General features: G+C 44.1%; 1 protein-coding gene across 1 annotated transcript in view; it reads right to left on the reverse strand.

Annotated features, from left to right (window-relative positions):
* Positions 1–26,420, reverse strand: part of LOC116658023 (receptor-type tyrosine-protein phosphatase T-like) — a 443,338-nt gene that overhangs the window by 82,351 nt on the left and 334,567 nt on the right. The window contains exons 4-5 of the mRNA XM_032462327.1: positions 21,082–21,163; positions 11,424–11,539 (exon numbers count right to left, since the gene is read on the reverse strand). Coding sequence (XP_032318218.1) covers positions 11,424–11,539; positions 21,082–21,163 — 198 coding nt within the window. The remainder of the gene's footprint in view (positions 1–11,423; positions 11,540–21,081; positions 21,164–26,420) is intronic.

The following is a 26,420-nucleotide window of genomic DNA, read 5'->3' on the forward strand; positions in this document are numbered from 1 at the left end:
TTTATAGTTTCAATTTCCCTTTTAATGTATTCTCTGTGTCTGTTCATAGTCTTAGTTCCTTCAGTGCATTGATCACCCATTTTTGAAGTCATGATCTAGTAGACTACTGAGGTCTATTTCACGATCATTCCTTCTAGGGATTTCTCTTGTTCTTTTAATTGGGAATAGTTCCTCTGCTTCATTTTACTTGTATCTCTCCGGCTCTATGCATTATGGAGTATCAGGTATCTACTGTGGTCTGGAAGGGATTTTTTTTTAACAGAGGATGTGGAAATAAAACTAAAAGAAAACCAAACAATGAAAAACAAATAAAAATAAAAAATAAATTAAGAAAAAGAATTTTTTTTAAAAAGAGGATGTGTTCCTGTGTAGGCTGTGCACCCCTGATAATTTTGTCTTGAGGTCTGTTTTTATCATGGATGGTTGCCAGGTCTTTCTTCCACGTGTGTTGGCTGTTATCCCTTTGATTGGGGGTGAGGCCAGTGTTGCGGTGACCAGAGCCTGCCCTGGTTGTTGAGCGGGGCCTCCTTTTTGTTCTGTGGTTGTCCCAGCCCTGACAGGGGCCGGGTCTGTTCCCCTTTCATTGGAATGGAGGCTTCCAGACCCGTTTCTGAGCTGCAGTGCGTAGCAGGCAGGGCCGGCGAGCTTTAACTACTCTTTGTTGACTCTGCCCTTGTCCCTGCTTTAGCTGTGGGAATGTCAGCATGCTGCTCTGTTGTCCCCCTTGTTCTCTGCCCTCAGAGCTACCAGTGCAGTTACACTGACTTCTGGGTCCCACACCTGGATCATGGTGCACTATTGGGTCAGCACCTTTTCCAGCGCCAAACGCCGCCCCTGCACTCGTCCCACTGCCAGCTGGCGCCACCCAACGCCCAGTCCGCACACGGTAGGTGGGCTCGCAGAAAATGGCCGCATCAGCCCTCGCCCCCAGTGTGCTAGAACTCCGTTCCTTACTCATTTGTCTTAGAGGCACAGGTCCACAAAGGCACCCGCTGAAGTTCCCCTCTACCTGGGGCTATAAACAAATCTCAGTCCCGCCTCTGAAATTGCGGAGCCCCTGGGTACGGATTCAGGTTTCAATGCCACCTCCACCTGGGAGCTGAGCACCAGCAAACACGGAGGCTGTGGCCAAGCCCCACCCCTCTTCTCCCGAGAGCACACCAGCAATGTTGCTTTCTTTATTTTATGGAGGACCCAGGCTGTTCTGTTCTGTGTCCCCTCCCAGCCACGGCGCACAACACACTGCAGTCACCTGAGGCTGCCTCCGTACAGTTGGCCCCAGCCCACTCTCAATGGCTCCCGTCTAAGTCTAGGGGTCGCAGGGACCCTTTGTGCCTGTTTCACTTAGTTCTGTCGGTCAAGGGCTGTTCTGTACAGATCAGAGCCTCAGAGGTTACCCCTCCAGCCTGCTGACCTCTCCATTGGAGAGGGGGAGACCTAGAGTACGAGCACTATTTCTCTTTTGCCTCTCCCTCCCTGAGGTATCAGTCCCGCACTAATTTCCTTTCTTTTTTTTTCTCCTACCAGATTTATTACGAATTTTGTCTTTTGAAGATGACGACGATGTTTCGTCAAAGTTCAGCAGGTATTCTGAGTCAATGGGTGAGTCCATGGATGTCCTGGTGTATTCGTGGGAGAAGGTGAGCTAAGAGCATCCTTCTACTCCGCCATCTTGGCCGCTCTCCCCCGGGATATTTTCAATATGAATGTTTACTAAGTTATATCATGTTTTCTTTTTTATTATTTTTTATTGAAATATAGTTGATTTGCAATGTTTCCAGTATACAGAAAAGTTAATCAGTTATACATATATATGTGTGTGTATATATACATATATATAAAATTTTCAGATTTTCCACAAGTTACTACAAGATATTGAATATAGTTCCCTGTGCTATACAGTAGTCCTTGTTGTTTATCTGTTTTATGTATAGTAGTGTGTATCCGTTAATCCCAGATTCCCAACTTATTCCTCCCCCCTTTTCCCTTTGGTAATCATAAATTTGTTTTCTATGTCAGTGAGTCTATTTCTATTTTGTAAGTTAACTTGTATCATTTTAGATTCCACATATAAGTGGCATTATATGGTATTTGTCTTTGCCTGACTTACTTCACTTAGTAGGATAATCTCTAGGTCCATCCATGTTGCTGCAAATGGCATTATTTCATTCTCTTTTATGGCTGAGTAAGATTCCATTATATATACACACCAGATCTTCTTTATCCATTCATCTGTTGATAGACAGGTTGTCTCCATATCTTGGCGATTGTAAATAATGCTGCCATGAACATTGGGGTGCATGTATCTTTTTGAATTAGAGTTTTCATCTTTTCTGAATATACACCTAGGAGTGAGATTGCTGGATCATGTTTAACTCTATTTTTAGCTTTTTAAGGAATATTCATACTGTTCTCCATAGTGGCTGTACCAATTTACATTCCCACCAACAGTGCAGGAGGGTTCCCTTTTCTCCACACTCTCTCCAGCATTTACTATTTGTAGACTTCTGGATGATGGTCATTCTGACTGGCCTGAGGTGATACCTTATTGTAGTTTTGATTTGCATTTCTTTATCAGCAGTGTTGAGCATCTTTTCATGTGCCTGTTAGAGCCAAGGCATTTTTGTTTTCACAAATCCTCCAGGTGATTCTGATGCATGATAAGGTATGAGATAGGTCCTTTGAATATTCTTATTTTACCAGTGAGTAAACTGAGGCAGAGAGAGGTCAAGCAACATGCTTTAGAATACACGTCGCAAATTAATATGCATACAAACCACCTGGGTAATCTCGTTAAAAAAAAATGCAGACTCTGATTCCGTGAGTCTGTGGTGGGACCTGAAATCCTTCATATCTGGCACGCTCCCAAATATTGCCAAAGATGCTGGCCCATGAACCATATGAGGAGTAGCAAAACCTTATACGACTCCGTTGAGGGATTGAGTTAGGCCTTGGACCTAAGTGACCTGATACCAGACACTGAGGCCTTAAGCCCAGCTGTCACCCAGGACAGGACATAAAGTTACACTGTGACTCTGAGCGAGGAGGGTAGAGTGCGCAGGGTTCTGGAAACGTACTTCGCTTATTCAATGAGCATCAAACACCATCTTGCAGAAAATGACTGCTTCATAGAAAACAGTCTGGGAACTGATGTGCTAAAAGCCCAGATGCCTGGCTTTCTAGAAACCTCCCAGGTCTCTAGGTCAGAAATACCATGTAAGGTGGGGCAAAGCCTCTTCCTACCTTCCTAGCGAACAGAACTCCTGAATGTCTTATTAAGGGATGGCATATCCAGTGTGCTAGTAGGCTTTGGTGAGACTTTCTTAACCCAACTCCATCAGTTTAAAGCAGTGCCTCTCACGCATGAGAATCACCTCCAGAGCCGCTCAGCAGGTCAGGGGTGAGGCTAGATGATGTGCATTTCTGACACGTTCCGGAGTGATACTGATGCTGCTGGCCTTATCCTGGGTCTTCAAGACTTGAAGGTTAATGCCATCTTAGGTTCCTCAGAAGAAATCAAGGGGCCAAATAATACCACAGAACCCATGAATGGAAACATTCCTTAATGTAGTCAAGACCACTTCCTGAGGTTGAGCACCAAGGATGCCCAGCCATGGGCCAAGGGCGTTGCTCCCTCAAATCCAGCCCATGCTCTATTGGCAAAGTCCTGACCACTTGGAGAAAGGTTATTATTTTCTTTGCCCAAAGGCTCTGCCTGACTGCTGGGCTACACGCCCCAGGGCTGCATCTGCCCAGAGGGTGAACTTTTTTTCCAATTTATCCACCCAGGGGTCACATGTATTATTCTAAGCCAAACAAAAGCATTTTATAGTCTAATTGGTGGTCCTGCTTAATCTCATTTTACACCCACATCCGTCTCATCCTGGCAACAGTTCCGTTTGAAATTTCTTCTTTTTTCTTCCTCCTCTTTCATCTGCTTGTCCCTTTCTTTTAAAACAACTCAAATTCCATCTCCCCTTAGCTTGTTTGGTTTTATGTGGAATAAGTCGGCTGGGTTTGAGAGCACAGTCTTTGCAAGAGCAGGGGCTGCAAATACCGACACCGTATAATATTTCTGACGCTGGCACGCGTGCCTCCTTCCACCCCCAGGCAAAAACCTCTCTATCTCCAGGAACCATCTAGAAAGGCAGACAAGAGAAGCACCTGATGTCATGGAGAGTCTGCTGCTTTCATATTACCTGATTAGCTATCAAGGTACCTATAATGGCCTCGCCATCTTGCAATTCCCCATTCTCTCTGCTCCTGTGTCAGGACATTATTCTCGGCACAAAGAGATAAGACACAGCCTGCAAAAATGGCTGTCATTATTTCAGAGAGTGCATGCCAGCTTGCAACTGATTTATAATCAGCAGAAGTGGAAGCCCTACTGTCTTTAATAAAGGGAAACTGTGTGCACCTGACATGAGGCCTGTTGCACAGGAGATATTCTAACACGTGGGTCCTGGAAGCCTTCCGTGTACTGGTTTAAGCTTTGAGTGCACGTGCACACACACGCACACACACACACACACACACACACACACACACACAAGTAAAATAAGGCCCAGCATTTTCAGTTGAAAATTATTCTAATTGCTCCAGAAATCTCCTGGCTAGAAAATATTTAGATGAAATTCCCACAATTCATTTGTAATGAATATTCTTTTCACTTCTAGTCATACTGCTTCAATGGCATGACATTTGGAAACTTGCTAAAATCTGGCCCACTGATTCTCTTAAGACCATATTCGTACTTCTTTGGCAGTCTCTAAAGAACAGCTTTTAATTATTCTTTATTAAAAGTTAAAAGAAATAGAAGTGGACATAAATCATTTTTGATTAGCTGTGCTGAAGACCTCACAAGGGCCCACTGCATGCATGGCTGACTCCCCATAAAAGGTTGATTTTTGGGTTCGGAGTTCCTGTAGAGTTAGGAGGGTCCTTGCATAAGCCCCACAGGGAGCCATCAGCCCTGAGCAAAGAGGATGAGAAGTGGTGAAGGGCTTGCACACGTGGCATCGCCCTGTGTGCCTCATGGCCCTCTATTTCTAGTTCACCTCTCAGAACACTGTTCAAAGGCCACCTCTTCTGAGGATGCTTCTCTGGGACTCATAATCCTCCCCACTCTCCCTACTCCCTCGCCCCGCTCAGCAGACCCATTTTTCCCCTCGAAGCCTGGTCACATTTGTGACGAAACATTTAACGCGGTGATGAGTTGCTTCATGTCGGTCTCTGCTGCCAGAAGGTAAGTTCTACAAGCGCAAGAAACAGAGTTGCCAGCCCATCCCTCCTCCTCCCAGCTCCTGCCAGTGGGGCCAGGATGGGCTGGATCGAATCCCGAAGTGCACAGACTGCGGATGGACTGAGGGAAAACACTGAAGGAAAGACATCAGGAAGTAAAGGAGGTAAAGATAAGAACGTGAGGGCACATCTCCAGGTCAGAGCTGCCCAGGGCCCTCAAAAGATGAGTCGCTCAGGATGGAGGAGGATGAGGCCCACCCATGCCTCAGGCACAGATGAACCTGAGAGAACACGACCTTGTGCAGATTCAAAGCTCAGCTAGCTTTTCATCCCCTGGGTCACCCCAAAAGAGCTGCTGGGTTTTTTTTTTTTGTTTGTTTTAAATCCGGGGTCTCTACAGGTGAAAAGGACAGAACACATGACGATGATGCCATGACTCTGTACACACACTAAAACTGTACTGAATTTCATGGTTTATAAATCATACCTCAATAAGGCTACTAATAAAAGACTGGGGTTCCTAAGCATGGGGTTGCCTAGCTATGACACAGATCTACTATGCATGAACCCTACCTGGATCTACCCCCCACATCATCTTCACAGGACTTGGGGGTGGGAGGGGCAAGGGAAACTACTGCAGACATGAAGCTTGTACTGCCTGCAGGGTGGTAAGTAATAAAGTCCTTTGTCTCTGACTCAAGAGTCATGACATGAGTCTTTGCCAACATCCATGCGATGGACATGCTGACTCGTTAGTTTGCAATTAAGGTAAACTCTCAGACCCTTTGTAGCTGCTGACATGATGTCATGGAACCAAGAGGGCAGGAAGATTTTCAAAGATGGAGCAGTCAGCATCATCAAACGCTGAAAGAAGAGGCAAGTATAAGGAATAATAATAATAAATAACAACACGCAGCATCCTTACCTTTAGCAACAAGGAAAGCACTGGTGACCGTCACAAGGGCCACTTCTGGGAAGAGCTGGGAGTTCAAGAAAGCCACACTGCATGTGTAGACATCATATTTAAGAAATGTGGCCAAGAAGAGGATAAGTAAGAAGGCAACCAGAGGGGAAAGCTTTCAAAAACATTCCAAAGGTACTGATATTTTGTTTACAGATTTGAGATGCTCAAATCTCTTTCAGTAGATAGCACAGTGAAAATTAGGAGCATGTTAACTATGTGATAAATAAGTTTGTTTTTTCACAGGAAGTCATCTGTATGGGAGGAAAGGCTGGGGGTAATGACACAAGCTGGGAGGACCATGAGGCTAACATGGAAGGAAGAGCCCAGGACTTAAGAAGATGACACAGACCTACGTTCAGATCCTGCCTCCACCGTTCACAACCTGTGATTCTGACCTGTGGGCCTCATTTACCCCTTGAAGGTTCAGAATCCTCGTCTACGAAGTGGGGCTACAGACAGCATCTATCTGAAAGGCTGGTTATGAGAATTAAATGCATCATGTGTGTAACACTCAATAAACGTCAGCTATTATGAGTGTCACCGCTAATTTGTCCTCGCTGGGTAGCTGTGGAGCAACCGCTGGGTTTTCAGCAGAAGTCTCATGCAGGAGGGGACAGCTGGTACAGATACAGGCAGGAGGAGGGGCTGGTTCCAGAACACTCCCAGCCCTGGGAGCCGGCGGTGGCCCTCCGGGGAGCGGGAGGACAGGTTTACCTTAAGAATCTGCTCATCTTATCAGCCCTGGTGTGGCCGCTGTCAAGCTGATGGCTTCACAGGGCAGGAGACTTTTCCTGCCAGATCAGCAGGGTCTGCTCTCTGTCCAATGCCCGTGATTTGTCTAAACACATATGCTGCCCCTCCTGAGATCCGTGCAGAGGCTTTGGACACATGACCTCATTTCTGACTCTTCAAATGTTATTTGTTGTACAAACTCCTGATGGAGCAAAATCTTTTGTAGGGAGGCCTGGAAACCAGCCCTGGAGCCCCCGAGACGTGCAAGCATGGATCCCGTGGACCATGGTCTTCCATAAAGACGAGGTGGTGCACAAAACATTTCTAAACTCCTCCTTGGTGCACAGTATCCAACGGTGGTGACTAGGGTGTGAGGGAGCCCGAGGGTAATTTTACCCTCATCCTCAGCGGGACCAGTGTGACTGCTTCTGTGGGAGTGGCTGCCCCTGATTCTGCCATGCCTTTCCAAGGCTCCTACCGTCCTCGGACGACTCCAAATCTAGGAAACAGTGGCCATCCTTCTCCTTTTTAATACTATTTTTTTCTGTTTATATTTGTTGCCTATATTCACTTTAGAGTATTTAGATGAAACAGAAAAGATTAAGGATGAAAATAAAAAGCACACATAATCTACCATCACAATCAATTATTAAGTGTCTTAATATGTGTTTTACAGTGTCACAAGTGTATATTTACACAGGTATGTATATATTTGTGTGTATAAATATACAATTGTTTTTGATAAAAATTAATATATTGGACTTTTTTTTTAAATAATTTGCTCTTTTCACTTAAATACATGTTGTGAAAACAGCGTTAAATGCACTTCCATCAGCTGATATTTAATGGCTCTGTCCCAGCACTTCCTTAATCAGCCCCTCTCCCCGGACATTTAGGCTGTTTTCAGTATTTCATCCTGTTGAACACACTTGCATATAAATTTTGCCCCGTCTCCGGTTATTTTCTTAGGTAAATTTCCAAAAGTAAGATTACTTGTTGGAAGATCATGTGCACTTAGATGGATGGGAGAGCTCCCGTTGAATCACCTTCTAAAGACGTGCTCACGCCCGTCCTCACTATGCTGCACGGATAATTCTGTCTTCACTGTTCCACCTCACTGTACCCTGAGTGGTGCTCTTTTTCCCTCTTTTTTGTAAAAGGGCTCCCCAAACTGTAGGCTGCTTTGCTTACTAGACATTCCACTCAGAACGCACATCGCCTCCTCGTTTGAAAATGTGCTTGAAAAATGACAAGTTTGGATTCCTGAGACCAAAGCATCACATAAGGAATCAGTAGGCTGTGGGTGAGGCCCTTCGGCCGCAGATCACTTGTGGCGTTACACGCTCCACCTGCAGGAGAGGTCACCCCAGAACGGGGGTGAGCTTGTCTCTAACTCCTATTGGCCTTTTTTCCGCCTTTGCCCCAAAGGACTAGAACTGTTCCACGCTCAGGTATACGTGTTTCTGCAGGTGCTGTCTGTTGATTTTCGTGTGAAACTTGCACTGTTTAATTCCATGGAAGCTGCCACCAGCACACAGGGTCTTCTAAAGAACATGCTAAGTTTTCAGGATGGTATAAAACAGGGGTACAGGCTAGTCTTCCTTTTTAACTTGTTCGTTTATGATCTGAGAGCACTTAAGGATGAGCAGGCTGCAGACCCTGCTCCACAGAAAGGAAACCAAGCATTCTCTACAACACGGGCAACAGGGATTTGTGCCCGACTCTTGAGTCCACCAACTGCGCCCTAACCACTGCCAGAAAGAAGGGCCACTGATGTACTACTCTGAAAGGAAAGCCACTGCCTTTACTTCCCTGACGTAAAACTGGTGGATAAAAAAGTTTCCACCTTCGGTGACTCAGTGATGCCTCAGCTCATCTTGGAAGCTACAGGAAGAAACAGCACTGCTGGAAGGCACACGTGCTGGCGGTGTCTTCTGGACTCTTGGCCACAAAGTGCCTGTGTCACTCACCTTGGAAACTTTCAGGCTGGGTCACCACAGCCCTGTTACATGGAACAGAACTTGGAGAGTCTGTAGGCTGGTCCTCTAGGCACTGGAATAAATCCAAAGCAATACTTCACAAGAAATCCTCCACTGCTTTAGCCCGTCTCACATCAGGGCTGCAACTGTCTCCTGGGTGGTGGGTATCATGACAGGCGTCTCACATTTTGTAGAAAGATGTTAACCTACTTCCAACTACACTGTTGAATATAAGCCTGGACTTCACTGGCCAGGCAGGCATTTTGCCAGAGAGCATAGTATAAACCGTCTACTTCCCCATATCTCCTGAAATATAGATAAGGGAGACATTTCTGGTGGTTTCCTTGAAGAAACAGTATTGAATCTGTTCACTCTCCAGGTACATTTAAGGTATCCGAGGATGGAGATGGATTAGCAGAGAGCTGGGGACCTCTGTGAAGTCACACCACCCACCCCACCTCCGCTCTCATCAACCTCCTCCCCAAATCGCTTTTACACAGGGCATCATCACGGAAACAAGCCTGCACAACTCACTCGTGTGCCCTCAATAAGACTGTGGTGGTGAATGCTGTTCCCTACATCACATGCTGTTTTCTTTATGAGGACTCCTGGGAGCAATTCTTGTCTGGCTTGTGTGTGAACAATAGTTAGAATTTTCCCGAGCAATTGGTGCATGTTTATCTTGAGGATATTGTGAACTGCGTATCTGACAAGTTTCCCTTATTCTGTTGGTGACCGCGGTGCTGCGGGCTCTGCCTGTGACCCACCAGGAAGCAGCAGATGACTGGCTCCAGTGTGTTCTCTTCCTCCTGTCTCCTGTTACCTCACTTCTAATTTATGCTCTCTTGTCATACTTTATATCCCACGGTAAGCCACCTGAAGAAACGCTCTGTGAAATGCGATTTGGTTTACACTGAAAAGTAGATAAATAATAGGATGTGGAAGAGCTCTAAACCATGTGTTTCTATCTATTTTCTTTTAAAATTTCGATTACGTTCTGCTTTAACATTCTTCCACCGATAGACTGAAGGTTTAGGGCACGCAGCTCAGAACTGCAGCAACGGCGTTCATAAAATAATTGGAAAACCCAAATAAAGATCCTGAATGTACTGTGACTGTCTCTTCTCATTCTTGTGACCCAAGTGAGGCAACACCATTGAAATGACAAGGCTTCTTGGGAGCACTTTAATATGAATGACTTGTGAATAGAGTGAATAGCATTACTTGATACTTGAGTGACACATGGAAGTTTCTAGTGCTCTCTTATGGTCTGCAGGCAGCCCAGGGAAGCAGGAGGAGCCAGCATTACTGTTATTTTCATTCTACTGCACTGCTAAGGAGCAAGGAAGAACCGTTAGCCCCTAGAGTGCTCTCTCTGCCCAGGGATTTTCCACCTGCAGGAAATGGACTTAAATGCAGGAAGAGAAGTGATACTATGAACTCTCAACAAAGTGGGCTGAGCACAGGTCAAGGACCATCATCCAAACTGTCAGTGAAAAGAGACGATAGAGATCTTTTAATATATGAAGTTGGAGGTAACTGGAGTCAGCTTCTTTCAAGCATTATTCATGATTCCTTTGAACCAGAAGTGATGTCTTTCTAGAACGATGTTCTCTCCAGTGAGACTTACTGCCGTGTCAGAAATGCTCTCCATCTGCATTTGTCCAATATGGGAGCCACGAGATGCATGTGGCTGTTGAGTGCCTTAAATGTGGCTAGTGTGACTGGGCGTCTGAGTTTTTTATTTTATTTATTTAGTTTAAATTTAAATAGTCGTAGTAAGTTTAACAAGGATGTAGGGTACAAGATCAATACAGGAAAGTCAACTGTATTTCTATATACTAGTAATGAAAGATCAGAAATTGAGATTTTTTTTAAATGCCCTTTACAATAGCATCAAAAATATGAGATACTTAGGGATGAGTCTGACTAAAGATGTATAAGACATGGACACTGAAAATTACAAAAGCCTCGCTGAGTGAAATCACTGAAGATCTTAAATAACTGAAGAAATATATCATGTTCATGGTGAAAAGAATCATTATTGTTAAGATGTCAGTTTTCCCCAAAGTGATCTATAGTTCAATGCACTCAACCTGCATCAAAATCCCAACAGGCTTTTTGGTAGAAACTGACCCAAAAAATTCATATGGAAATGCAAATGTACCCAGAATCTGAAATATTCAGGTTTGCTTTCGCCCTGGGAATCTGGACTTAAGGACAAAGTTTGTTAGAGGGCATTTTGGAAAGGTCATAGTTGCAAATTCTAGTTCTGGCACTTTTATGTTTGTGGCCTCAGTTTCTTCATCTGTAAAATGGTACTGATGCCTACATAACAGAATAAGAGTTAATAGTTAACAAGATTGGGGATGCAGAGTATCATCCAAAGAGCAGAAGTATATAAAAAAAATCTCTTCCCCTTTCCCACCAAGTCCTTCATCATGACACACTTTCCTTCCTTACCCACGGATGGGCAGTTATGAGCAGGAGGCCCCTCCCATCCTTACCTGGAGCCAAAGTTTGTCATGCTGAGACCACTTCCCACCAGCAATGCACTGGAATGTGGCATTCTGCCCCACATTCACCTCGACATTTTGGAGCCGCAGAAAATGGGGTGCTTTTCCTAAGAGAGAAATCAAAAAACATATGAGGACAGAACTTAACAGCCTATACCACTCCCTGCTGGAGGACGGCGGCTCAGCAGGCAGTGGGGAATTTGTGCCTGGGAGGTGGGCTGGTTCAGTGAGAGCTACTGCTGATTAATGACTCACTGTGAGCCAGGTGCTGCTCTAAGACAGTTACATGCATCGCCTCACTTCAACTTCACAAAAATCCATGAAGTGGGCAGTAACTCCATCTCACCAATCAGAAAATTAATGCTCTGAAGGGTTACATAGCTTGGCACCATCAGACAGCCAGAAACTGGAGGAGGCAAGACATAAATCCATGTCTCTGAGAGGCCTCAAAGTCCATATTATTATCTGCTGGGCAATACTGCCATGTTTGGAGGAAGTTGGAACGGTAGGGAGATTCACCATAGAAGATAGCAGAAAGAAGAAAATTGAAGTAAGCACCTTTGGGCCTAAGACCTCCATCCCTGGCCCTGGTGATGATGCTGATAAGGAGGATGAGGAGGAGGGCAGAGAGGTAAGGCTGGAGCAAAGGCGGAGGAGAGCACTAGTGGCTTTCCTTCACTTAGTGTTTACTATGTGTTTGGCCCACACACAGCAACTCATTTAACCCAATGCAGTAGGCGATGGCATTATCTCTATTTTACAGTGAGTAAACCAAGGCACAGAGAATTCAAGACTTATTCAGAGTCTGCACTCTTCACTCTAAGCTAGGATAAGATGGGATGGAGGTGGGACATTATATACTCTGGGGACTTGGCTTAACAGGCGAAAGGACTTTCAGATGAAACTCATGGTATTCATAAGCAATAAATTGTAGAATTAAACATACATTTCATGTTGGCTAACTTGGGTTCATCTCTATCCTTGTTTGTGGAGACGGGTCCTCACCTATGTGAGCTCTCCGGAGATGAGTGGGTTGATAACTTATGTCTAGAAGAATGAGTTTCTTCATCAAGGCACAGAAGTGCCAAGGATCCCTATCACATCAACCAAATCAATGATGAACCAGGAATCATATGGAGAGTTGCTAAGAGGATCAAGGAGGTTCAACAAGGGCTTTTGGCCATCTTTCCAGAGGGAGTCAAACATCCAGAGAGGCAGGTAATAATAACATCATTTATGGAAAGCTCCTACAGTGCCAGGCAACATGATAAATGCTGTACATGTTTTAACTACATTAACTTCAAAGCATTTCTATAAAGCAGACATTACTATTATTTCCCTTTTAGAGAAGCAGAAACCAAGGCTCACCAAAATTTAATTTGCCCAATGCTACATGGCATCAATAACAGAAAGAGAGTTCAGTCCAGGTCCATTTTAGCCCCAAACTCAGCATCTAACTAGCACACACTCTTGCCTCGTGGGCAACAGGAGGTCAGTGGCATCACCCAGAGCCCAGGGTCCAGAGAAAAGGGCTCAGAGGCAAGGCTGTGCTGGCCCTCCAGACTCTTCTCACCCCTCCGGAATACTTCATCACAAGAGATCCCTTTCCTTGCCATTTGTCTCCATGGCCTTCACACTTTGAACTACCTGCTGTAACAGACTGTGTCACCACCTGCGATGCTCAGCAAAAGTCAAGGACCTTGATGTGACCAGGAACACTTGCTGTGCAAAAAAAAACATATACCTTCTGCTCAGGTTTTTAAACATGTGACCATGGCTCAGAGACTCTCTCACACCACCTCCAGGGCCTCACGACTAGATGACGTCAAGAGTCCAAGGCCCAGGGAAGACGTCTCCTTGTGGGCTTCTCAGAGCTGAAGATCCGTGCATCTAGTCAACCTGACAGATGTCATGCTGCTTTGATTGTCTGAAATTGTTTCCCTTTTGCTCTCCCGTATAATTTTGTAAAGTTATTTTTGGAACTATCAGTTCAAGTCAATTTTGAAGTGGGAATAGAGTAAACCTTGTAAAAGCCCATTTATGCCACCCGTTTAAAGGCGGAAGGAACATCTACTCCATGGCAGAGATTGGGGGCAGAGTCTTAGTTCCAATGATGGGAGGCTTAGTGTTGGGGACCCTGGGCAGATGGTTTAACCTCTGGGACTTGTGCAGTTAGAAGTGGATCTTCTCTGGATCAACATCCCCTACATGCTTCTGACTCCACCCTTTTCCTCAGCAGCAGACCTTCTACCTAGATTTCCATCTTCAGTCCCTCTTCTGCCCTCCTCTCTAGGTTCAGTGGTAGAGAATGAAGAGGCTTAATGGCCCCTGGTGCTACAAATTCTGGTGAAATGCTGAGGGTGTACATATAGCAGATATGTTAAACCTATGCACCTGCAGGAGCCAGACAGTTACGTAAAGGAATTAAGTGGTTCAATAGTAAAACAAACAAAAACAAAAATACCACCTCCTTGCCCCATCATTCACTTCCCATGTTTCATAGAGATCTGGGTAAAATGAAGGTTTCTCTGTATCAGAAGAGCAACATCGCAAGGGCATAAGTAACCAGTAACTGACACCAGCCTCAGCACTGAAGAGGCAATAAGGAGCGGTGGGGACTTACGGGAACTGAGTGAAGACCCCATGCCCCATTGGAAGGGAGCAGCTGTTCCTTAAATCCAGTGGATGGAGGTCATGTGACAGTGCTGTGCTTAGGGGAGACAAACATCTGATTTTCCAAGGCAAGTAAGAAATCCAGGTTTTAGGTGAAAGCTTTCATTCTACAATCCTGACTGAATGTATTAAAACACCATGAAGTCTTAACAAAACATGCCTGCCGGCAGGCTCTTCTAGTGTGTGGTCTCTGCTACATAGTCCTTGTGGAATAACTTCCACTGGCCAGTCTTGCCCGGTCTGAAACGACAAGCTCAGGGATGCCCCACCCTTCCAGGCATCACACTGAGGCATCAGTGAATGCTAGCCCTAGATCGTGGTTCTGGACGCAGGAAACTATCCAGACCACCCTCGTCCTGCTGAGCAATCCGTCCCCACACCCTCACTCTCTGAGCCGTGGCTTCATCCCCAGCTCATGACAGATAGCTCTCTCTAGGGATCCTCCTTATGTCGGGGGCCTGTTTGGTCCACTTCTCTGAGCTCCTGGCCTCCCTGATCCTCCTCCCATCCCCCTACTCTAGTCCATTCCCGAGCCCTGTGCTGTCTCAAATGTTATTTCCCCCCAGCATCTACAGTCTGGGGAAAAAAATTATCCCACCAGCTTCAACTCACCAACCTCTGGCCAAACACCATGGACCCCGGGGCCCAGACCAGCCACCAGCTCGTGGTTTTAAGCATTCTACACTCACTCCCGACTGAGACTCAGCGCCCCCCAAATGGGACCCTGCTGAACAGGGTGAACAGAAACCTGCCTGTGCATTTGGGCAAAATGCCTTGATATTGGTGACATTTAAACTCCTGCAGATGTCAGTGCAGCATCTGAAGACATATTATTGTGCCCTTTATCTCCCTCCCTGAACCTGACAGTGCTCAGTAGGAAGCCACACAATTGAGGACAAAGTGAAGTACATATATTAAAAACGTGCTGCAGACACTCCATGGGCTCAGTGCCAGGGCCCCGCAAGGTTGTGATAGGGAAAAAAAAAAAGTTTAAAAAATTCTAAAAGTCAACCTAGGAGCTAGAAACTTTGAAACCAAGTGGAAAATTGTGCTGACATTTATCGTCCACAGCCATGACTGCAGTGGCCCTGCTAATGGCTGACGCTGAAAAATGGCAGCAAAAGGTAACTACGGCCAAAGTCCTTGCAGAAAAACACAAAAATGTTAAAAGGGGTTTTAAAATATGGACAAGAGGCTTCAGCTTGTAAGAGGAAATAATTTCCTTGGAGTATCACGCCTATCTTCCGGTCACTGTTTTTTGGAAGCTTCGAGGCAAGTGTTCAAAGTCATCACTTCAGCCCAAATTGATCGAGAATACAACTGCCAATAGGGCCCTAACCTCCCCGGAACTTTTGGAATATTCAGTGGAATTGCTTATTGATAAACTCTGACCATATGTTAGTTTAAAAAAAAATGTTTCAGAGAGCTGGAGTGGAGAATTACAAAGCCTGAGGACCTAAAGAGAATGCATATTTTTTAATATAGTTAAATTTTCAACCATCTGTGAGTGAAGTCATAAAAGCATGAAGGCTGGGGTTGGGGTGGGGAAGCGTTGTCAGTCCAAAGGATGGTTCAAAAAGCACTAGTCAGTTGCGTGACTTGGAACCACATGAGCACCACCAGGACCCAAGCACAGTCAGTACTTCAGACCACAGCACTTCTATTCAACCTCCCTCCTCCCCCAGAATCACACCACCTCAGCCTGCACCGCCCATTAGCGCACCGTTTCTGATGCCTCTGGGTCCTTCTCTAACCCATCACACAGGAGCAGTCGGCTGCCTCCTAAACTGACCTTTGATCTGTCTACCACTTCTCTCTCCCTTTCTATGCTCTACGTTTCTTCACAGCACTGTTTGCCATCTGTTATGGGCTGAACCGTGTCTCCCCAGAATTCCTATGTTGAAGCCCTAACACTCAACACCTCAGACTGTAACTGTGTTTGGAGACAGGGCCTGTGAAGAGGTGATCACGTTAAAGTGAGGTGCGTAGGGTGGGCTCTAATCCAGTATGACTGGTATCATTTAACGAAGAGAAAATCTGGACACACAGACGCATCAAGGGCACACGTGCACAGGAGAAAGACCTCATAAGGGCAAAGTGAGAAGGTGGGCGCCTGCAAGCCAAGGAGAGAGGCCTTGGGAAAAACCAAACCTTCATCTTGGATTTGAAGCCCCCAGAACTGAGAAAAAATCAAGTTCTGTTTAAGCCACTCAGTCTACATATTTCAATTTGGCAGCCTTAGCTGACTAATACTACCATCTGTTATAGGTCATAGGATTACCTGATCATTTGTTTTATTTTTAGTCTCTTTCACTTCAGTGGAAGCCCATGAGGGCAAAGAATAAACCTGACTTACTCACTCCCATAAACCCAGACGAGCGCCTGGCATGGAGGACCCGCTCAGCAAACGTGTTGAGTAATGAAATGATGCCCCTCCACCCCTGGTCCAGACACTGCCAGCTCTTGCATGACTCCAGAACGTTCTTCCTAATATGTCTCCTGACTTCTCTCTTCCCCTTCAAACTCACATCCCCTACAGAACAGCCAACGTGATCCTTTAACAATTAAAAGAGATCACATCGTTCCCCAGCATAAACCCCCCCAAGGGGTGCTTCCCCACACTTGGACTAAAACCCAGACCACTCACAAAGACGCTCAGGGCCCTGCTTCCCTTTCACTCAGAAACCACTCCCCACTGTGTCTGTGTCTCCGATGCTCAGGACACTCTGGCAGCGTCAAGCCAATTCTCACTGCAGGGCCATTGCACTTGCTGTTTCCTCTGTCTGGAACTCTGCTTCCTCGAATCGTTACACAGTGACCTCCTGCTAGGACTCAGGTCTTCATTCAGGTCACATCTTCCAAGACATCTCTCCTGACCACTCTACCTAAAGAGCTCTCACATTTATTATATTCACAACACTTATCACCATCTGAAATCATATTAATGACTTATGTAACATCAGTTACTTAGTCTTTCCCCCCTCTGTCCCTCTGCTTAGTACACACCATGTGTGACAAAGACCCAACCTATCCTGGTCACTTAAGTATCCTCAATGTCCAGCAGAGGTTCCTGACATATAGCTGATGCTCAGTAAATGACTTGTTGAAAGAAAGCATGAATTGGGCAGAGGACCTAAACAGACATCTCTCTGAAGAAGACATCCAGATGGCCAACAGGCACATGAAAAGCTGCTCATCACTGCTCACTGTTAGAGAAACACAAATCAAAACTACAGTGATGGATCACCTCACACCAGTCAGAATGGCCATCCTTAAAAAGTCTACAAATAATAAATGCTGGAGAGGGTGTAGAGAAAAAGGAGCCCTCCTACACTGTTGGTGGAAATGTAAATTGGTGCAGCCACTATGGAGGACAGTATGGAGGTTCCTTAAAAAAAAATGAAAAAATAAACTTAACATATGATCCAGCAATCCCACTCCTGGGCAGATATTCAGAGAAAAATATAATTCAAAAAGACACATGCACCCCAATGTTCACAGCAGCACTATTTACAATAGCCAAGACATGGAAACACTATTTACAATAGCCAAGATATGGAAAGAAAAATACCATATGATATCGCTTACACATGGAATCTTAAAAAAAAAAAAAAAGACACAAATGAACTTATTTAGAAAACAGAAACAAACTCACAGACATACAGAACAAACTTACGGTTACCAGGGGGTAAAGGGGGTGGGAAGGGATAAATTGGGGGTTTGAAGATTGCAGATACTAACTATCTATATATGAAATAGATAAACAAGTTTCTACTGTATAGCACAGGGAACTACAGTCAGTATCTTGTAGTGAAAAAGAATATGAAAAGGAATATGTGTATGACTGAAACATTATCCTGTACACCAAAAATTGACACAACATTGTAAACTAACTACATTTCAGTTAAAAAAGAAAACAAGCATGAATAAAACCCTGGAGGGGATGTGGAATAACAGAGGGCCTTGGGAAGGAGCCTTTGCCAGGCCCTGGTCAACTCCTCATAACTCGTAAGCTATGGACAGATCTGAGGGCTGTATGTACCACCAGTACTTGTGTACAGAGTTAAATGGAATTTTTCCAATTCCAGCCACTACCACAGAATTCTCACATTTTGATTTCTAGGAAGTTTAAGCTTAAGCCACCTAAGCACCGAGGTTGAACTCAGCTGAAGCACGTGTCACAAGAACACAGCTAAGGTCACGTCTTGCTGAGTTATGTCCCGTGGCCCATTTTCTGGGTAACTGGCTCTTAGAAACTCCATAACCATGTAATCCACACTCCTCAGGGGGGGGGGAGTATAAAGCCATCAGAAGAATCCTAAAGTCAGAAGCAGCCCCAGTGGGAGAAGGATTCCAAGGATTCCAAGATGAGCCATGAGGCTTTGGGGATGGAAAGGCATTCAGATGCCCCCCAGAGAACCCTCTCCCACGGAGATTTATCTGAGATAAGGAAGCATGTGGCTGCAAGGGCAAACCACGGAGAGTGTGTAGAGTCAAGGCAGAGTTGAGTCTGAGACAGGGGTGTCATGGCAGAGGTAGAAAATCCCAGTACGGAGTTCTGGTATCCCAGGAGCGAGTACCAGGCCAGTTTCTTTCAGGAAGAGCCAATGTCACCTTCGAGAAAGACCCAGTGCACGCGACAAGCGCAGAGTGAGCAGCAGGATGCAGCAAAGATGAGTGTCCTCTACAAGGAAGGGGTGAACGCAGGACCTGGGGAAGGCTGGCGGCTTGTCTCAGACAGGCTGCCTCAAAACCGGTGGTTGTGCAGGGTGGGGCGTGTGAGGTTAAGTGCACCACATGCAGGAAAGACATCTCCTGACATAGTCTGAGGTCAAAGGTCACTCTCCAAAGGGCAGCAGGTGCTGATTTCCACAAGTCAAGGGAGGGGAAGACTTTTTAATTTATTTTTTTATTGAAGTATATATAGTCAGTTTACAATGTTGTATCAGTTTCTGGGGTAGAGCATAATATATTAGTTATACATATACACATATATATTCCTTTTCATATTCTTTTTCATCATAGGTTACTATAAGATATTGAATACAGTTCCCTGTGCTATATAGTAGAAACTTGTTGTTTATCTATTTTATATACTGTGGTTAGTATCTGCAAATTTAGAATTCCCAATTTATCCTTCCCCACCTCCTTTCCCCTCTGATAACCGTAAGTTTGTTTTCTGTCTGTGACTCTGTTTCTGTTTTGTAAATAAGTTCATTTGTGTCTTTTTTTTTTTTTTTTAAAGATTCCACACATAAGGGATCTCATATGGTAGTTTTCTTTCTCTTTCTGGCTTACTTCACTTAGAATGACAATCTCCAGGTCCAACCATGTGACTCCAAATGGCATTATTTTATTCTTTTTATGGAGTAGTATTCCATTGTACAAATGTACCACAGCTTCTTTATCTAGTCACCTGTTCATGGGCATTTAGGTTGTTTCCATGTCTTGGATATTGCAAACAGTGCTGCTGTGAACTCTGGGGAGCGCATATCTTTTTGAATTAGAGTTCAAGGGAGATGAAGACTTAATTCTGGTAAGAGAGACTCATATGCATAAACCCTGCAAAGCTGGGAAATTTCTGCGGCCCTCTTCACATGAAGCCTGGTTCAGTAAGACATTTTCCAGGCATTACTGAATGGACAGACCCATCTGAAAAATCCCAGACTTAGGAAGTAACTTCACGGGTATAAACCTTAAGCCAGGGTAGTGGAGAGTCTAATTGGATCTCAGCATTCCTGAGATGCTAGAAAGGAGGTTTCTCTTGCATAGATACCAAACACAGTTATCCAAAATATTGTCTTGCCAAAACCCCTTGGAACTGTTCCCAAATCCCTCCAGAGAAGGTGCTCGAAGACAATGAGTCAAACAATGCCACTGTAGTGCCAGGCGGAGGAAGTAATGTTTGAGGCTCTGACAAATTCACTGCAGCAGAACTAGAAAGAACCATTTCAATTAAAGCAACATGGTTGGGGAAGAAATGAGAATAGTCCCAAAATGGGAGAAATGAAAGGCATGTAAGGATAAGACACATGGCATCTCTGAGGGAAGAGCAAACTGCACTACAGCCCTTAGCACGACTCGTGGCTGTAAAGAGAAGCAGAGAGAGCCCTACTAGGAGTTACCTAGGGGTCAGATGGCTGCCAAGAAACTAATGGGAATCTCCAGTCTGCAGACACTAACAATCTAATGGGGCTGGCAATCTAGCTAGCCCTCCCAGAGGCTGCCATAATCGCTATGCACATCCCTTTGATTAAAATCCCCCCACCAAGTATCACTAGATACAATGCTCTCTCAATGACCCACACCCAGGGATTGTCCCCTCTGAGATTCAGTGATCCTGGGAACCACAGCTTTTTGCTCCAACACATTCAAATATCTTAGACTAAATACAGCAGAAAGAGAGAACTTGGATGGGAAATTGGATGGGCATGGAGCAGAATGTCTTTGAGAATTCCTCCCACTGTACCATAAGTACTAACCACTGAGAGAAGTCTCTCCCTGCACCTAGAGAGTTGATGAGGGTATTTAAAATTGCTTTTAAAGAATTAATAGCTTTGGGGTACTTTTCCCTTTGAGTGAACAGTGTGCTAATTTGCTCAGTGTTTTGGCGTTGTTCTTTTTTTGAGACAATTGCACAAGATTCTACCCAAAGCCCTCTAATTCTTCCACTTCAGTGGTCTGAATCCCACTAATAAACAATCAGGACTTTAGACTCCCTTAATAATGCAGAGAGATTCAAACGAAGATGTTTTGCCACTCTCTGCAGATTCCTGTAGGTGCTGCCTGTTGAACAGGCCGGCAAAATTATGGATTTATTCAGGACTGATTGCATTGAGTATGTAAGTGTTTTTTGAAGGATTAAGAAAAAGAGAGAGAGATGTTTGTGAGCTGAATGAATAGGGGGGATTGCAGCCTCCAAGCTACCCAGTCTGGCGTGCAGCAAGGCTGCGTTAGGAGGAGGGAAGAGACTTACTGCATGGATGGGCAAGCACCCGGACCTCGTCCACAGCGATGTAGCCAGGATGACCCTTCAACGAGACAGATTCAAATATCACCTGCAACACACAAGGCAGGAGTCAGTTTTGCAGACGTGGTTGCAGGCATTTATCACAGGAAGCTGCCCAGCCCCCAAACCCTTTCTGTCTCAGCTTCCCAACAGAACCACTGAAGGCGGTCTTATGTTAGGCTAAGAAGCTACTCTGGCAATAGACTTGGATTTTCAAAACAAAGTAAAAAGGCCACACTCTGGGGACTAGCAAAAGAAGAATCAGCCACATGACACATTTCTAATGGTTTTCAGAAATAACACTTGGATGGAGGGAAAACCACCCAAACATGGCTGGAAACCCTAATCTGCACCTATTTAATATGTTGTTTCAAGTGAAGCTATAATTAGAAGAATTATTTCCCAATATCCCAACTTTCTTATGAAGGGTGAGGGTAAAGCCACCATAAGTCAGGTGAGGTTTACCTTGATATGATTCTACACCCCCAAGGAATAGTCCGTCTAAATTAATAACACCTCTTGAAAATAAGCCCCATACATAACCCTTCAAAAGTGGGCTTCCTCTACTCATTTTTTTTTAACTGCAAACACTCTTCCTTCGACGGCTATCAATTCACTGATCATTCCCAAGCCCCGATCTCCACTCTAGACCCCTCACCTGAACATGGGTCTCACTTACCCAGTTCACAGATCTGTAATTCCACCTAGATATCACATAAGTCCTCCCACACAATAGGATGCAACAGATCTGAATAGCTTCCCTACCAGACTGTCTCCCTCACTGCCCAAAGGGCCTCCTTCCCGAAATACAGACCTCAGTGGGTTGTACTATGGCCCACCCAGTCACTGAAAACTGGGATGCAGACAGCTGCCTGGGCTTCTCCATCTGCTTCACTCCTCACATTCATTTCCTTTTTGACTCTGTCTTCTTAGTATTTCTCATGTCTGCCCATGTCTTCCCATCTCTGCTATTAAGTTGAACCACAGGAAGCAACCATTTTGCAGGTCAAAACCAGTTGGATATTAACAGCACTACTCTGCTTCAAATCTTCATTGCTTTTCATTTCCACCATCTCAACAGCCAACCAAATGGACCCTCTCTCTCCTGTCTTTTACTCCTCAGTTTAAGCCTGTGGATGGACTGGAAGGTGGGTGATGAGACCAACAGGAAAGCCTCCATGTGGAAACTTTTTATGGTCCACGTGGTCACTCCAGGCTAGGATATTCAGAGGCCAGTGGTGTCAGTGAGGCCCAGAGCTTGAACAGTTGTAACAAATGAACAGGGAACTGGAGGAAAAGGTGGTGATGGCTATGAAAAGGCAGTTTCCTTGGGTGGTAAGATCTATCACTAAGGCAACATGTGGCTGCCGGGGAATTACGTAAAGTAACTTGGGGACAGACAGTCACATCAAACACAGAGGAGCTGACACCAGCATGACAACCACTCTAGAAGAGGAGTTTACTAAGACAGCAGGGTCCTTCGGCAAGATTTAACAAGCAAATTGTGCAGAGGGTAGGGGAAAAGTTTGCAGAAATAAAAGTGTGATATCTGCCTCATCCTGCAGGAGGGGAAGTCAACAGAATATCTTTCCATAAGGAATTATCTATTTAATTATATTCCTAATAATTCAATGGAAACCAAAAGCAAAGTCCATAGGAAAAATTAAAAATAAAATACAATGAACACAGAAAACACATTTAAAAGAAATAACACAAAAACATTCAAATTGCGTAATAAAAATAATAAAAGAAATATTTCTAATGTGACAAGAAACATCAATAGGTTAAAATAGAGAAAAGCGCTCAGACTCTCTAAACAAAGTCTAATCGTATGCTGTAAGATAAACACCTAATACAGAAGGACTCAGTGACCTTAAAAACAAGTTGAACAAAGACAATAGGAAAATGCAAATAAACACAAAATTGCAAAAATGTTGCAAAAGCATCAAAGTAGGACTTAAACCAAAAAGAACTATAAAACCATTAAGTGGACTAAAATCGTCATATAAAAAAGATGCATGAGTCAAGAGACTTAAAAGGAGAAAATGATGGGAAAAGGAAAAAAAACCCAACAACTGAAGACTTTAACACATCTTAGACTCTAATCAATCAAATGGAAAAAATTTAACTATCAAGTATGTATCTAACATGAATGATAATGCATTTACTAGATATATGTTAACAGAAATTTTCTTTTCAAATGCTCATGGACTGTTTCTACAAAGATCACATAATAGGCTAAAGCGTAACTTCAATAAATCCTTCAAAGAAGGAACTCTACAGGTTTGGAGCTATACATTTTCTAACCAAATTCACTAAAGCAATACATTGATGACAAAAGCTTAAAAATCAATTTCTGTAAGTTGAAATATTGTGTATTTCTTAAATACATAATAACTATAATGTCAAAATATGTTTTGCATGTTAACAAAAGTCTAAATGAAACAAAATTAGAAGTCAAATGGCAAGTTGAAAACAGTATCTTCAACACACACGCCAGCTAACAGCTAAATATCCTGTTTTGTGTAAAGAATTCTTGAGAATCAACAAAATAAGTAAACTCTCCTGAAGAAAAATTGGCAAGTGAGCTCAGTAGGTAACTCATAAAAGATGAAGTAGAATTGGTAATGATTTATGAATGCAATTTTCTTAACGACACTAGGGAGATTATGATGCATGAATATTTTCTTTATACTTTTCTGGATTTTCCAAAATTTCTGCAATAAAAATGAGCTACTTCATATTGACAATAAAAATTAAATGCTTTAATGTGCATTACATTTTCCTATCTCTCTGCCTGTTACACTATCACTGTGTCATGTACACTGTCCAACTCCACTAGAGCATCTATCACGCCATCTTGTAATCACTTCATCAATTATTTCATTCTCTAAACTCTAAACCTATTGGAAACAGGAGCAGTGTCTTCATTCATTTACTCACAGATTCATTCAATATCTACAGAGACCCTTCTCTGTACGAAGCCCTGAGGCACATGCTGGGGCTATAAAAGTGAACAAGAATTAGGTTCCTAGCCCTGATAAACTTTACATTTTGTGAATGGCAATGGAAATTAAATAAATGTAGAAAATTAAATTCATTTTGTGACTGGTGTTATGAAGGAAATAAACAGAATGTTGTGATGAAGAGTAAATAAGAGGGAGAGAGTCTACCTAGAGTGTTCAGGAGAGACCTCTAAGGAAGGGATAATTAAGAGGAGACCAGGAGGATGAAACTGGCAAATCAAGGAAGAGGTGGTGGAACGTGCAAAGGCCATGAGTCAGGAAAGAGCTCGGGGATGACCTGGGAACACGAGAATGAGACCCTGGTGTGGCTGGGATACAGTGAGGCATGAGGCAAGCCTGGAATGTTAGCTTCAGGTCAGATCACATGAAGGCCTATAAGACTTAGTAGGGAGCTCACATTTTCTTCTGTTACTGAACAAATTGAAGCAGCAAAGTGACATACTCTAATTGACACTCTAAAAAGATCATTTTGGCTATTCTGTAGAAATTGACTAGGAGGGGGTACACCTGAGCAAGAATGAAACAAACAGACCTATCCGTTGGCTACAGCAGTGACCCAATCAAAAGATGAGTGAGGCTTGGACAAAGGTGGTGGCTCTGAAGAATAAAGATGTTGATGGTTTGAGAGGCATCTTCAAGGGAGAGATGAAAATAACTGCTGTCAAATTAAGAGGGGAGGAGTGAAGAAAAGAAAAATTGCAATGATAACTCTTCAACTAAAGGCCTGAGATTCTAGGCTGATTATGGTGTTATTTATTGACATTGGGAAGATGAACATGTGTGCATGGGCAAGCCCGCAGGGCTACGTCAAGATTTCTCTTGGCCATGTTAATTCTGAGATGCCAATTAACCATCTTATTGGATATACTGAGTAAGAAGCTGGCATCATATTCTGAAGCTCATGGGTGATCTAGGACCAGAATTACAAATGTGGCAGATTTGGCATCTAAATGTCGTTTAAAGCTATAGAACTAGATGAGGTCACCTTGGAAGACAGAGTGCACAGGTCAAACAGGACTAGGGCCCGAGGCCAAGTGCTGAAAGCCCAATAAAGGATTTCATAGGACGGCGGGGACTGGAACTTGGTTTTAGGTAGAGAGGAATGAGTCAGGGAAACAGCATAAAATACAAGGGGATGAGGAATGAATGGAATAAGGTTCCAGAGGAGGCAGGAGTCAGCTGGGATCAGGAGACCAGGGGAGGTACGTATCATTATTGACCAGGGCGGACACCTCATCAACTAAGACTGAATGATAATGAAAACAGAGACCTATAACCACGATAATAAAGGCCAGCCATATTAACCTTTTATTAGTAGGTGGTCTCAATCTAGCCTCTCAGCAGCCCTGAGAGGGGGGACCAGCTGAATCACCAAAGCTCAGTAAGGAAGCCAGAGGTGGATGTAGGACTGAGGCCCTGGTCTCCCGGTTCACAGTCCAGGACGACATCCACTCCCAGACGTTAATGAAAAGCAGTCCAACTCTCACTGCGTCAAAGCACGTGGTTGGGCAGAGTTCTGACTGTTTTTTTTTTTTCCCGGTTAATCAAAGTTCAACTCTATTAAGCTCCTGTAACACTCTGTTTGTCACATCATCACCCAGTATCTAACCTATATTGTAATTATTAACAAACACTCCGTGAAGGAACCCAAGGCTGGTCGTGAGAGGATGGATGCGTGACAGTGAAACAGACATTTCTTCACTGATCTCTCTCCTTTCTTTTGCAGAAATAACAATTTTCTAATGAGACAGACAATCTTTTATTCATCAGAATTCCTCTCAGGAATTTTTTTTTATGAAAAGCGCTGGGATAGGTGAGACTTCGGTTTCTCAAATATGAGAGAGTAATATTGTATAAGAAACAAGGGGAAGAAGGTTCTGGTTTTTCATGAAATGAATGAACAGCTGTAAAATACTTATAACACACATAGTAAGATACCAATAAATGTTCCTGTTATTACTGCCCTTATTCTGGGGAGACGGATGGGGGAGTGGAGAGGGAAAATATGAGGAAATGGTGGGAGAGGGAAGAAAGCAGTGGACTGCCCAGTGGAACTGTCCTTTGTGCTGCCCACTCCAAGTTTCCACTGAAGTTCAATAGACTCTTTGATGTGAGTGATGACAGGCAGAAACTAATAGAGGCTGGGCTTTGGGTCCATGCAGAGGTATGTGGACATTAAGAGACACATGTGGTTGCAGGAGCCATGGAAGCTGGGGGAGGTGGTGGGAAGAGAGTACAGAAGCCTGGGTGAAGGAGACCCTAACAGCCCACAGAATCCTT

This window comes from Camelus ferus, chromosome 19 (genome assembly GCF_009834535.1).
Source record: "Camelus ferus isolate YT-003-E chromosome 19, BCGSAC_Cfer_1.0, whole genome shotgun sequence".
In the NCBI taxonomy this organism is placed as follows: domain Eukaryota; kingdom Metazoa; phylum Chordata; class Mammalia; order Artiodactyla; family Camelidae; genus Camelus; species Camelus ferus.